The 14,241-nt window shown below is 55.3% G+C and overlaps 1 protein-coding gene across 2 annotated transcripts; it reads right to left on the reverse strand.

Annotated features, from left to right (window-relative positions):
* Positions 1–4,156: 4,156 nt before the first annotated feature.
* On the reverse strand, positions 4,157–13,924 carry SHROOM1 (shroom family member 1). 2 transcript variants are annotated; one of them, XM_047731219.1, is made up of 9 exons: positions 13,665–13,924; positions 13,085–13,238; positions 8,684–9,687; positions 8,536–8,591; positions 7,873–8,082; positions 7,102–7,674; positions 6,869–7,013; positions 6,490–6,762; positions 4,158–6,368 (listed from the first exon to the last, which is right to left on the reverse strand). In XM_047731219.1, exons 3-9 carry the CDS (start codon positions 9,647–9,649, stop codon positions 6,036–6,038), a joined length of 2,556 nt encoding a protein of 851 aa, XP_047587175.1. In that variant the 5' UTR covers positions 9,650–9,687; positions 13,085–13,238; positions 13,665–13,924; the 3' UTR covers positions 4,158–6,035. The 2 variants fall into 2 exon arrangements, with proteins under 2 accessions (XP_047587174.1, XP_047587175.1); XM_047731218.1 differs by lacking the exon at positions 13,085–13,238 and having other exon boundaries at positions 4,157–6,368; positions 13,665–13,701.
* Positions 13,925–14,241: the final 317 nt, after the last annotated feature.

Genomic DNA, 14,241 nt, shown 5'->3' on the forward strand with positions numbered 1-14,241 from the left:
TCTGACATAATTTAAGGCCGTCCTTAATGGAATGTTTTGATTTAAGCAATGAAATAAACAAGTTTCCCATTTTGTTCCTGCTTGTGTGATAATGTACTTCCCTTAAACTTTCTCCAGCTCCTGCTACCGTATTTTTCTTGTCTTTTTATCTACTTACTTCTTCAGTTTCTCCTCATCTTCTTCTGCCCCTTCCAGGCATTCTATTATTGAAAGAGTTTGGATTGATCAGCTAAATGCAGGTTGCATCCACACATGGATATGAAAAACAAACAAACAAATGAATGCAGGCCCTGATCTGACCTTCCCACCTTCCTTGCCTGGAACTCTAGCTAAGCGGCATAAATTATTTTAAAATGCAAATTAACTCTGTCTCTGCAGGAAAATTGTGGGAGGCAATAATTACAGCAATCTCAGTTGCTGAAGGTCTAGAGGACAGAATAAAATATTAGATTTTCCATGGTAAAAGAGAGGCTTGACTGAGACAGGATAACAAAGATCACAAACACAGGTATGACCTGCCTTGAGAAAGACAAAATCTAAACCACCAAAGTAGTAATAATAATAACTAATGTCTATTACACTCTTAAATCAGAGGAGGGTTACTTAAACTCCCAGAAGAATCTTTGTGTTTCAGAAAGGCATGCTGCAACGCTTCCAAGTGAAATAAAACATTTGGCAAGAATTTAGGATCAATAAGCCTAAAACAAAAAGTGTTAGAAACCACTGTTTATTCCTTGCAGATCAAGACTTTCTGAAACTATGTCAGTAGGAAATTATACTTTGATATGCATATGGAAAGTTTTCAAGAACCATATATTGCCCAGCACAAGGTAGACCTATGAGGGTTAATTTCAACAAGTGACCAAAAAAAAAAAAAAAAAAGTTGCTTATAAGTTATGGCAATTTAGCTGGCTAGAATTGTCATGGGGAGGAGAATCACTCCTTTTAATGGGGGAGAAGTTAATTGTTATATAGATATGTATGAGTCACCCAGTGCAAGCTTTTAAATAAAGGTTTATACTTCCTTTAAAGGAGGTTGGAAGTTGTTCTAGAACGTGTCTCACTTAACTAATGGAGACCAGGATATGCGTGATGCACATACAGCCTGTGTTTATTAAGTACCAGGCACGGTTTTAACCCCTGTGCAGGTATTAACCTCAACATTACAAGGTAAGTTCTGTTAGTATCTCTTGAATTTAAGGTGAGGAAATTGAAGCCTCAAGAAACTGTAAATAGCTTGTCCCAGCTTCACAGCTATAACTGTCAGAGCTGCGGGATGGCCTCCTGGTGCTCTTTTCCATCAGTGTCCTGCTGCAGAAAAGCAAGTGGTCTCATCTCAACCCTTACTCATCTAGAGACCTTAAACAAGTCACCCAGTTCTCCAAGCACTATCTCCCTCCTTGGGGCTGTAAGACTGGCAGTATCTATCCCACAGGCTTCGAGGAGAGTGGACCCTAGGGAAGGAGTAGGTAGAGCTCCTTGGGAACTGCAACACCATCTTGAAAGATTACTAGGGGTGCCCAGTTGGTCCCACAGGGTATCTGGCTACATTCCAAAACCAAATAGCTCTCATTTGTGGCTTTGCTTTACCAGATCACCATTTTTTAACTATGTTAGTATGTGTAAATAAATAACAATGGACTCTGCTGGGAAAAATGTATTCCCACCAAAGGGAGATTATCTCACATTCTCTATGATATCATACAGAATGTTAAAAATAGACACCACGATGTCTTTCTTTTTTTTTTTTTAAAGATTTTATTTATTTGTCAGAGAGAGAGAGGGAGAGAGAGTGAGCACAGGCAGACAGAGTGGCAGGCAGAGGCAGAGGGAGAAGCAGGCTCCCTGCTGAGCAAGGAGCCCGATGTGGGACTCGATCCCAGGACGCCGGGATCATGACCTGAGCCGAAGGCAGCTGCTTAACCAACTGAGCCACCCAGGCGTCCCATCACGATGTCTTTCTTAATGCACACTCCCTTACCATCCTTAGCCCTGTCTTCCAGACCTAATGTCATCCAGCCAGCTGGACTGAAAGCACTCCTCAACACAGTTCTAAAGCTGGGCTCACTCAGAACCCATATTCTCTGCCTTTTTTGACCCTTTCCTGTTAGAAATTATTTGGCCTTTTAAAATAGTTTGATAAACAGACTTTTTATTGCTCTCCAGATAGCTTTTTGCCTTGAATCTTTCGCCCTGGCCTAACCCTACCAGAACAGCCACAACTCTGAACTTGAACTAGTGAAGCACCGGAGGCCTCAGGTGTTTCTGCAGGGAAGTGGGAAAAAGGAAGAGACGGAGAAACAAGGCGCGAGGGTGTGGTGGGAGTGAGGGTGGGGATACGTCCAGACATCTCCTGGGTGGGTGGGTGGGGGGGTTTCCTAGGGGTAAGGTGGTGCTGATTTAAGTTTCAACAACAGGTAAACACCTACCCTGCGGGTGTAACCTGTAGCTAGGCTGTGACCGTAACACTGCGGGGGTCTTGGAGAAGATTGCTTTATAGCAGCTGCCCCACCTCCTCCTCCTGCCCCCACGTTGCTCTTTCGCCTCTTCTCTCTGCGGTGCTCAAGCACATTTGACCTAAATTTCCACCCAAGCTTCCGATTTACATGTGAATGAACAGCACCACGATCTGTTCTGCGAGGATCCCTGAGGTCTACAGCCGCCACTAGCGGAGGTACGCGGTGTGCGGAGCAGGCTGTTCCAGACAGAATGCGCGCGGCTTTGGGGCGCCGCGGAACACCGCTTTCCTGTTCCGCTTGCAATCTACAGTCTGAAGGTAAAAAGTACACTAATTAAATCCATAATAGGAGGAGCGGCGGGGGCGGGATGAGGCGAGCGGGGGAGGCGGCTGCGGGGCTGTCTGTTGCCTAGCAACAACGCCAGCCGAAGTCTGCTCTCTGCAAAAAGCCAAGGACCGCGCCGCAGGCTGCGGGGCTGGGGGCAGAACCGACCTGCAAGGGCTCTGGCGGCTTGAGAAGGTGGGGGCAGAAACCCCAAAAGAGACCCACGAAACCCTCTTTTCTACCCCGGGAGATTAAATAAGGCTCTTTTTGATACTGATACTCGAGATCAACACCCCCGGCTTCCCTCCTCCCCACTTCTCATTAACCAACAACATTTCAATCAACGCCTGGTAGCAAAAGAAAAGCAAGCCAGCTTTCCCGTGGCTGGCCGGCCAGAATTTCTTCCCGACAGAAGCAAAAAGGTTCAGATCCAGCCTTCAGGCTTAACAAGTACTGCTCTGCGAGGAAGGCCAAGCCCCTGCGCTTAGCTCAGAGGGCCTACTGCCTGGGGAGGAGGCTACGGTGGTGTAGGTAGCCGTCATCACAGGGCGAACAGTGCCCTCTGCTGGTAGCGTCCTGACGGTGGAATTCACTGGGCCTCAAGCACCGGCCCACACACCACCATCAAAAGTCTTAGTCTGGGGACGCCTGGGTGGCTCAGTTGGTCAAGCAGCTGCCTTCAGCTCAGGTCATGATCGCAGCGTCCTGGGATCGAGTCCCACATCGGGCTCCTTGCTCGGCAGGGAGCCTGCTTCTCCCTCTGCCTCTGCCTGCCATTCTGTCTGCCTGTGCTCGCTCTCTCTCACTCTCTCTCTGACAAATAAATAAACTCTAAAAAAAAAAAAAAAAAAGTCTTAGTCTGGAGGCGCACCTGGGTGGCTCAGTGGGCTAAAGCCTCCGCCTTTGGCTCAGATCATGATCTCAGGATCCTCGGATCGAGCCCGCAGGCACCTGGGTAGCTCAGTGGGCTAAAGCTTCTGCCTTTGGCTCAGATCATGATCTCAGGATCCTCGGATCCAGCCCCGCATCGGGCTCTCTGCTCTGCAGGGAGTCTGCTTCCTCCTGCCTCTCTGCCTACTTGTGATCTCTGTCTGAAAAATAAATAAATAAAATCTTTAAAAAAAAAATTCTTAGTTTGGGGGCACCTAGGTGGCTCAGAGGGTTAAGGTCTGCCATCGGCTCAGGTCATGATCTCAGGATCCTGGGACCCAGCCCCTTGTGAGGCTCCCCACTCAGGGGGGAGTCTGCTACTTCCTCTCCCTCTGTCCTTCCCTATGGTCTCTTTTGATGATCTTTATCAAATAAATCTTTTTAAAAAAAAAAAGTGTGATGCCAATACTGAACACCTATGGTGCTCATTCTTGCACTCTGACAGAAAAACAGTGTGAAAGGGACATAAAATGGGGCAGGAAGAACATACAGGCAAGATGAAAAGATGGGTGCAGGAGGTGTGACCCTACTCCCCATCTGGTAAGGACAAGCACAGGAGCCTCATAATTCCCCATGGGAAAACCCAGCACAGAACCAAATCGCACTTTGGGACCACAACGGGACCACAGCAGGCACTGATCCTCAAGTCCATCTTGGGCTGGAAGTGCTTTGTCTGAGCAGCACACAATTTCCATTGGCCTAACTAGTGAATGTTAAGTGTTTTTCTAAGAATAGCACAATGGGAGAATGCAGGGGGTGCTGTACAGGGTAAAAGGCAGAAATAAATTTATTTCATCCAGACTATAAGCCAGCTGCCCTGCTAGGATGAGGACTTTGGAGTGGAGGCCCCGCCCACAGCGTTCAAAGGAGAGAATCAAAGCATAATGTTAGAACCCGCAACTGCCTCAGCAGGAGCCCCATATGTTTTTCATAAAGAGGCACAATGTTAGCATTGTTCTGCGCTCAATGGCCCGACTGTTAAAACTAATGCTTTTGGTATGAATACGACCATTTAAAATTCCCAGCCAGTTGCACTTAGTGACAATAGGCATCAGAAAACAAGCCCAGAAGCAGAGATTTCTCACTTTGGGGTCAGTTGGCTTTAAATACACATACACATGACTTTAAATGTGCCCAACTTCCAAAAATACACTCAGCGTTTGCATCAACAATATTCTTGGCCCTGGCGTGTGCAGCTGCAAATACTAAAGCACATTTTCACATGTATATTTGAGAACTTAACATTGACTCTGTGCACACGAGGCTGATGCCCAAACAGAAGGGAGTGTGTGTCTCCTCCATTTCATTCCACACCAGCACCTAACTTCCCACTCCCAACCCCAGCTCACCCCCAGCTTATCTCCTCTAGCACACAAGCAGAGCAGTCTCTCCAGGTCCTCAGCCCCCCATTCTAAGGTCTCCAGACCATGACTCCTCCCTTCAGCTCCCATGCCCAACAGTCCTCCTCAAGCATGGTGGATCCCATGGGGTCTCTTAATAAACTCACTTTTGACAATATATTTCTTGCTGAGACTTGGAATAATTATCCTTGAATTCATCAAGGTTTTTAGGCAGCAAAGCAACTGAACCTATTATGTATATGAGGAAATTCCCTATCCCTTGAGTCCTGAAGGGAAGCTGTTACCCTCACTTGTACTTTTGAGGGTGGAGGCTTGGGTGAAAACCAGCAAAGGAGACCTGGGGGTCGACAGTCAGGCCTAGGCCTTTGTGGTAGTGATGGAGTTACCAGAACTGTAGGGATTACTGGTGGCAGTAGAATCACAAGGCCTGGCATCCCCTTGGTCTCTCCAGGTTTCAAGCCTGTATCCCAGTCTTCCCAGGGATTCCCAGACCTGACTGAGGTCCTCCAGCAAATTCCTCTTCTGCTCTAGTCGGGTAAGGCTGGTGTACTTTGTCTGTAAACAAGATTTCTCCCCCAAGCCAGGTTCCAGGAGACACACACACTTCTCACATCAATTATTATTAAGAAAGAGAAGGAAAAAAGACAATTTTGCATATTAAGTAGAAATGCTCCTCTGATTTGTCTCCTCTCCCTCCCACCAACCCAGACAGAGCCTCTCTCCTCACAAAAAGGGGAGGGATACTGCAGTTTTAAAAATCCATAAATTAATTAACAAATAACCCACAATACTTGGGTAAGGCTACAAGAAAACACTTAGAAGGATCCCGGGAAGACCCGGCCTAGGTCTTCCCTCTCCCCGCAAGGGAAAAGCACCGAATCAACCAGCGTCACCCCATCCGGAGTGATGTGGATAAGGGGCAGAGGCGGTGTCCCCTCCACCCCCATGCCACCACCTGTAATTAGAGGAGAGGCGGAAGGAAGGGCGGGGTATCTGGAAGATGGGTCTCTGGGGGCCAGGCCAGACTGGGAGTCAGAGGACAACAGCCAAGGTCGCTCCTGACGGCGTCCAGTTGGTCCTGAAGGAGCCGGACCCGCTCCTCCAGGCTGCGCTGCTGGGCCAGGACCGCGGCCTTGCCCGCCAGTAGGGCGCGATAGGCGCTCAGCTCCTCGGTGGGCAGGGCCCGCACCAGCACCTCGCGCAGGGCCCGCTCGCGCCGCGCCACATGCTCCTTCAGCTCCTTGGCGTCCTCCTGCTGCCGCTGCAGGAGCCCGAGTCGCTGCAGCAGAGAGGCCTGCAGCCACAGGGAGAGCGTGCCATGAGCGGGGAGAGGGGGCCTCCGTTGCCGGGACCGTCCCAGCCCAAGCCGGCAGACCCCTCGCTGCCCCGCTCTCCCCAGCCCCAACCTCTGTCACCTGCTCGTCTGGGTCGCTGTCTACGCCCGCCCGGGCCAGGGCGCGCCGCACGCGAGCCAAGCGACTACCCAGCAGCAGCAACAGGCCAAGTACGCGCTCTAGGTCGGCCATGAACCTGCTGAACCGCTCTAGGTCTCGGGGAGAACAGGACTGGCCCACCACGGCCTCCAGAGCGGCCCTGCGCCTGGCCCAAGCCTGGGCGGCCCCGTGCAGCTGCTCCTGCTCAGCCTCAAGGTTCCACAGCATCTTTTGGAGGAGGTTGGCTAGCTCCATCTGCAGGAAAGGCGCAGGTACTTAAGGGTGAGGCCAGACACCCACGCCTCAGCCCATATTTTGGGCTCTTGCCACACCCCATCTCCACCAGAACCTCCGCACTCACTTTCTTGGCTTGGATGCTGTTATTTGGATGAGGGAGACCCTGGCCACAGGCCTGGTCAGGCACAGGGTGGGTGGTGTGGTTTTCAAACCTCGTTTTCTCCTCCAGAGAAGTTGGCAGGAGCTGGCTGGAGCTAAATAGATAGAACCTGGGGACAAAGCCAGAGCTCCCTGGGTTGTCCTGCCCCACATTGCAGGGACTTAGAATCCCCTGCGTCCCTGGTGCCCTTCACTCACCCTGGCTCAGCACCACAACCAGCCTCCTTTCCAGCTTCCTCACATAGTGGCCTCATTGCAGCCCAGACCTCTGCTAAAGGAATCAGCCCATCTAGCAGGTCCAGGGGTGGCTCTGGGCTGGGACAGGAAGTGAGAGTGTCACTCATGGACGGATCCAGTCTGGCCAGCTCCTGAACCAGCTCCTCAAGGCGAGGACTGGGCCATGTTGGCCTGGAACCAGGCTGGCCAGTGCCCCAAGCCAGGGCATTATGGCCAGGAGCACCTGGGGTATTGTTGCTTGGAGGTCCTGGGGCATCAACTGGAAGAGGTTTGAGAGGGTCACTCTCTGCAGCTGCAAGTGAGTCAATGGTCAGCAGTCCATTGGGGTCAAAGGTTGCAATGTCACCATTTGCAATCCCGGGAGGGCTATAGTTTATGGTCTTAGAGACCCCCATAGAACCATTTATCCTCTGCCAGCAGTCATCTGCCCCTGCAGTCCCTGGGTGCTCATGGAGGGGGTGCTCCGGGGGGACTGTAGCCTGATCAGCACTCTGGCCTGAGCCAGTTCCATACTGCTGCTCAGAGACATGGACACTAGAAGTGGAAGAGACATTGAATCAGAAAAAACTCTGTCCAGAGACAAGCAGTGGCCTCCAAGGGCCACCTGTCCCCATCCACACCAGCCAGGCTCCCAGGCTCCAGCTAGGAGAGGGCTCCCCATCTCTCTAGCATTTTGTTGATATGTGTGGGAAGGGAATGTCTCACTCTGTTTGGCAGCAAGAGGCAACTCACCTAGTTGGGTTTCCCGGGGGTGCATGGGTGTCTGGAGGTGATCTCCTTCTGACCAGGGGGACTTCCTCCAGGAAAACCTCATCATCTGGAAGGGATGGGAGCCGGGCAGACCCCTTACATGTCTCTGAGACCCTCTGTTCCCAATCAGCGGGACTGCTCTGGGGATACTCTGCAGGACACACCACTGCAGCTTCCTTCTGGGTCAGGAACCTGGAGGAAGGGACCCCACACTGACCACAGTGACCAGGAAAGAAGCTCTGGGTGCTGCACCAGAGACACAGTGGGGTGGGGTGGGGTGGGTGTGCAGGGGGACCCTCCGGGATGTGGTTTGCAAAAGACAGAATCAGAAGGCTCAAACTGGGGCGCCTGGGTGGCTCAGTGGGTTAAGCCGCTGCCTTCGGCTCAGGTCATGATCTCAGAGTCCTGAAATCGAGCCCCGCATCGGGCTCTCTGCTCAGCGGGGAGCCTGCTTCCTCCTCTCTCTCTGCCTGCCTCTCTGCCTGCTTGTGATCTCTCTCTGTCAAATAAATAAATAAAATCTTTAAAAAAAAAAAAAAAAAGGCTCAAACTGAGGGTGGGTGAGGGGCCCTCTCTTTCTTGGGCAAGAGCTATGAAAACTGCTTTTCTCCAACTTGCAGTGCCCCAGTGGTCCATGTCTCTCACCTGGCAAGTTTGGTCTGAAGCAATGGTCTGGGGGTTTCTGCTCCTTGGAGAACAGTCTGGAAAGGCAAACAGTTGCTTGAAATGTAGCTCAAGTTTTCAGTCTCCCAGCTGTCCTCCACCCCAAGCCTGCAGCCCCTATCTTCCACACCTGGACAATGGGCATGACCCCTCCTGGGCCTCCCCAAAGAGCCAAGACTTCCCCTGAAGCGCTCCGACTCCGACTGGAAGGCCTATAGGTGTCACAGAGCTTCCTGTACCGAGGTTCTGGGTCCTCCATGCCTTGGGGCTGGGTCTCAGGCAGCCATCTGTTCCGGTGACCTTCGATTTCTGCGGGCACCTTATGCTCCTGGGGGTCGGGCCTGACGACCCCAGAACTGGAGCCAGCCTCCCTCGAGCATTCCCCTACGGATCCACCGCCCCGACCCACGCAGTCTAGCTTCCCCGGCTCGGAGAAACACCACTTCTGCTGCTGGATGGCTAGGCGGCCCCGGCCAACGGTTCCCCTCGAGGGAGCTCCGGAGCGCATCGGCTCCGCTTCCCTACCGCCGGGGTGGCTGAGCGAGGCCGAGCGCGGGTGCGCCGCGGGGGGCCGCACGGGGGCAGAGGGGCGCAGGCGGGCGGGCAGGCTCATGCGGAGCTCCTTGCGCTGGAAGGACGTCTCCCGGAGCACGCGCCGCTGGGCGCCTTGCAACCGCTGGCGGTAGGCTGCCCGTGAAGCGGGTGGGCTGGGCGGCTCCGCGGCCCGCGCCTCCGCCTCCGCCTCGGCCGCCAGCGCAAACAGCAGCGGAGTGGCCTGCCGGCTGAGCGGCCCCGGCATCCCCCGGGCCTCCGGGGGCCGCAGCCCACTATGCGCGGTGGCCGCGGGCGGGGGCTGCGGGGAGGCGCGAAGGCTGCTGGCGGGGGCCGGGCCGCCCCACACCACACGCACGTAGTCCCAGTCCAGGTAAGGGAGGAGATCGGTCCCAGGCGACGGCGTGCGCGGCTCAGGAGCCCCGGAGGCCGCGGAGAAAGAGCTGTAGGCTGAGTCCGCGCGCGCGGACAGCCGCCGCAGGTCCAGGCTGCGAGTGGACGAGGCTGGGGAGGCGCGGTCGCCCCCCGGCCCCGGGGCCTCCATGACTGCGCAGGTGAGTGCTGAGGCCAGCTCCGCGGGGCCTGGAAGGACACAGACGGCGTGGTCGCGAAGGAGCCCCGGGTCAGGCTAGCCCCTCCAACTCGGGCAGCCAGGTGCTTACAGAACATCCCTTCCCGGGTCACACGGCCTTTAGCGCTGCCACCTCCCGTGCCGGGGATGACATGGGTAGGGCCAGTCCCTGGGAGCAACTCTGGAGTTCGAGGGCGTTAGCTACTCCCCTTAGATCAGGGGAAGGAGTTGAAGACTAGCCCACTCCCCGCTGAGGTTCTCCTGGCTGGCAGCCCCCGCCTCTCCCTAGCACTTCCAGAAGCACCAAGAATGTACCATACTCCTGCCCTCCCCAACCCAGTCCCGCCCTGGCGGCTTCCTGACGGCTTTGTTAGCTGCTCCATGTGATCTTTCCCTAATAAACAACGGCCAAGAACGTTCTGAGATCACAGGGGAGCCAAGAAAGGAGGGGGCAAGACCTAGGTCAGAGGCAGCCTCACAGCCCCCCTCCCCCCCCCCCGTGTCCAGGTGCTTCATATAAATATCTTGATCCTCTACAACTGCTATCTGCATTTTACAGATGAGGACTCTGGGGTTTTCAGAGGGGAAATGACTTGCCCAGGGGCACATAGCTGCTAAGAAGCAGAACCCTGTCTGGCATCTGGTCCTGCCTCCAAGCTTACTGCAGCCAGAATCAATTTCCTAGAAGCCAACCCTGCTGAAAACCAGTTTACCTTCACCACCGCCCCCCCCCCCCCCAACTGCCAGAAGCCTCCAATAAAGCCTAAACTCAGCTCTGGGAAAGTCACTCCCACCTGCTTGCAAAATACTAGCAGATACCACAACAATATGGTCTCTGCTTTGCAGCCTCAAACCCCCAGCTTTGTTCTGCTACTCTTGCTCCTCCTACTGGGCCCAGGTTAGAGGTCTTCTGACCTTTTGGGACCCCCTACACTGTGTCCTGAGCTCCCCCACCTCAAACTCACACCCCACACAGTACTCATCACCCTGCATACAGCGCAACTGTTGGCTTGCTTGTGATTCCCTCTTCCCATTCCCACCCATGAACTTCCTGAGAACAGGCCCAGTACTAAGGAATCTCTGTACCCTCAGTACCTGGCACAAAGTCAATGTTAAAGAAATACTTGTAGAATGGCAAGGAAAAGAGCAAAACTTGCAACAAGTGTATAGGGGGTGGCTTTCTTGGAGAAGGAAGAGGGCTCTTTGGCTTCTGCCCACTCTTTTCTCCCTATTGGTCTTTTCTGGTGAGGGGGACAGAATGAATGAGGCAGCTGACACCACGGACTCCGTCCAGGTTACTCATGCATTATTAGGAAACAAAAGAGTGGGCAAGCACAGGTGGAGCAGGACAGGCCAAAAATCAGTACCTCCCCAGAGCCAAGAGGGGAGCAATGTGAGTGACAGGAGGAGTTGGGTAGGGTGTGCATGGGTCAAGGGTGAGAGCAGCTGTGAGTCTTAGGAAGCTGGGGCTCCTAATGGGGTATGGGGACTTTGGGGAGGTAGGAGGGCTTGCTTTCCGGGAGGGGTGCAGAGGAGGGTGAACAGCAGCTGGGGTGGGAACCGAAAAGCAGGTTCATTTGAGCCTCCTGAATACTATTTGGAAACCGGGGTCACCCTCCACCCGCTTCCCCAAGGCCAGAGATGCTACAGAGTGCAGGTCAGGAGAGGGAAGGGAGGTTAGTGGTGTGAGGATAGGATGTTTCCTAAAAAGGAAAGGCACTATCCACCGTATCCTCAGGAGGGGCTCTCAGGTGATCTGGACCCAGAACATCTTGCCAGTGCCTACTTGGAGGTATCTTTATGCCCACTAACACCGGCCCTGCATGTTGGTCCTCACACTCAGGTTTGGGGACCTCTTCCGCAGAGTGTTTCCACTCTCTGGACTTGAGGAAGATGAGCAGCCACTCTGAGTAGCAACTCCTGGGAGGACAGTCACCTCCTTTAGGAAAGCCGCCCCAGGCACCCAGGCACTAGCCCTCTCTCTTCCTAGTCTGAGCCCAGTTTGGGAGGCTTGTTTTCCCTGGCACACTCCACCCATGCCTGCCCATTGCTGGCTTCCTGCATCTACAGACACCAGCAACTATCCACGTACAAAGAAGTTTACTCAAAAATTTTATCTTGTGAGTTACTGTGTTCGCCAAGGCTTCTGAGCTCAGCACCTAAAAACAACTTAACAGATAATAAAACTGTGTGTTTGCATGTTTGCTGTTTGCCCCTAACTTGTCTTGAGGATACTTTTGCAGTGGTGGCCCCAGTAGGCCGATAACCACACAGATACTCACTCTGTGCCTTTTGCAGAACCTGCTACACCCAGAGGGGGCAGCTAGCTCCTCCAGGGTGTTTTGGGGCCTCGACACAAAGAGCAAGGAGACTGCATACTTGTCTGGCTGCAGAAGCCTGTTGAAGTCCAGCCAGCCACTGTGGCTGGCGGTAGTGGAACTCCTGGAGCCGTAGCCTCAGCACTGGTGTCAGCCGTGGGCTGGGCTGCAGAGCCAGGGCCTACAAAGAACTGGAGTCCAGAGGCTGGAGCCCAAGGAGCTCTTCAGGCCTTTGGCCACGCCTCGCCAGAGCAGAGGGGGCAGCTTGAAATCCCTGCTGGAAAAGCTCCAGATTAGGGTGAGGGGAGGCCACATATACTTGTCCCCTGAATGAAAGAGCAACAAGAAAGGAAAAGGAGACAAAGATGACTTCAGTGTTCAGAGCTGGAGGCCAGGGAGGTAGAGGTGTCAGTCTCAGGAAGGAGGAAGCTGCTATGGGGACTGGCCCAGGATCCAGTGCTCATTCAGTCTGGGGCTGATAGGCTCTGCAGTGCCTGTGGCAAATCTGTGAAGGTGGGATGTGGGTCTAGACCTCAGCAGAAAGTTTGGACTAGGCAAGCAGGCTGACTCAGATTTTTAGGGGATGTTGGGGAAATCAATAAAGACAGCTTCCGGCTGGTAAAACCACACCTAGACACTGGGAGCAGATCCAGGTGAGGTGACCAGAAAGGCAGACAACCTCAAATGATCCACAGTGACTAGGAATTAAAGCATACTCTCCCCCAAGGCCACCTCACATCCGACCTCTGAAGAACCTGTTCAGGCCACCACTCCCGGATGGACTTCCCTCAGTAGCACTCACTGTGGGGGTGCTGCCTGTCCCTGCCACACAGAGCTTCGGGGTCCTGGGCTCTGTCTTCAATGCCAGCACCCCAGAAGAGTCTGGCTGGGCAGGCATGCCGGGAAGTTGCATGGCCCTTTGTCCCAGTCCCTCCACGGCGACAGTGCAGCCCGCGCAGCCTCCACTCTCGCTCTAGCCCAGATGTAGTCCCCAGAGACGGGAGCTCCATGCCGAGCCCGGCGAGCAGAAAAGGCGGGGTGCTAGCTGCACCCGGGGACAGGAGGCCGCGGTCGTGGGCGGACCACATACCTGGGGCTTCAGGCTCTTGGAAGTCGAGGCGGGAGAGAGGCACTAGCCTGGCGACCGCAGGGGGCGGCAGAGTTACGCGGTGTGGCGCGACAGCGGGACTCTGGGGATGCCAGGGGGGCCCATGGCCGCTGGCCGGTGCGTTTCGGGGCCTTTCCTGTTGGGTTCACGGTCAGAGAAGGAGGATTCAGACCCATGCAGGGAAAGCGCGAGCTTGGGTGGGGGCCCGCCCCGCATGGATTCTCCCGCGATTGGGCGGGCGCAGGGTAGAAGCGGGGCGGGGGAGTGGGGGTGTTGGGTCGCGGAGAGAGATCCCACTGAGTGCGCTGGCCACACAGCACCTCCCCCGATAGCCCCCGCCACTCGGTGGGTTTGGTTGCCCCGCCGCCCCGCGAAGAGTTCCCGCACGCAAGGGCCCGACTCGACCCGCGGAGGCTTGGGCGGAACACCCAGAGGAATGACGCGCCTGCACTCCCCGGTGCCCCACCCCCCCACCTCTCCTGGCCGCGGTGCTCGCTGTGCCCCCCTCCGGGTCGCCCTGCCCCCGCCCCCGCCCGCCCCACCACCTGGCCCTGCAGCATACCTGAACTCCTGGCCCAGACGAGCTTCTGGGCGCCGACCGCCGCGCGGTGACATCAGAGCCCGGTGCTGGGGCTCCCGACCCCACCTCCCGGCCCCGGCCGCCGCAGGGGAGCTGCCACGTCCGGCCAGGGGGCGGGAGATCGGAGTGGTGGCGCTGCCCGGGGAATCGCCCACGCCCCACCCCCCAGCCCCGTGGTGGCTGCTCTCCGGCCTTAGCCCGGGACCCAGGGGGTGGACACTCGTTCTCCCGCCGGACACTAGCCTCCCCCTCCCGGCGGGAGAAGCGGGAGAGGAGGAGGAGAAAGGGCGACCGCGGCACTCGCCCGCCCGTCTCCAGCGCCGCCTGTGACCCGGCGTGTCTTCAGCACCCGCGGAGCGCGGGCTCGGGGCCCTAGGGGACTCGACAGCCCCCTCGGTGGGGAAGCCCTGGCCGGGCCCCAAGGGCTCCAGACGGCCACAATTCCTTTCAAGTTTGGCCAAGTGAACAGAGGCGCCTACGGCTCGTGCCTCTGGTCCCGTCCCTCTGAGTACAGTTTAGATGGAAGTCACCGACTCTCCCTCCAGATCCTCCATTCCCA

The sequence above is a fragment of the Lutra lutra genome, chromosome 5 (genome assembly GCF_902655055.1).
Source record: "Lutra lutra chromosome 5, mLutLut1.2, whole genome shotgun sequence".
In the NCBI taxonomy this organism is placed as follows: domain Eukaryota; kingdom Metazoa; phylum Chordata; class Mammalia; order Carnivora; family Mustelidae; genus Lutra; species Lutra lutra.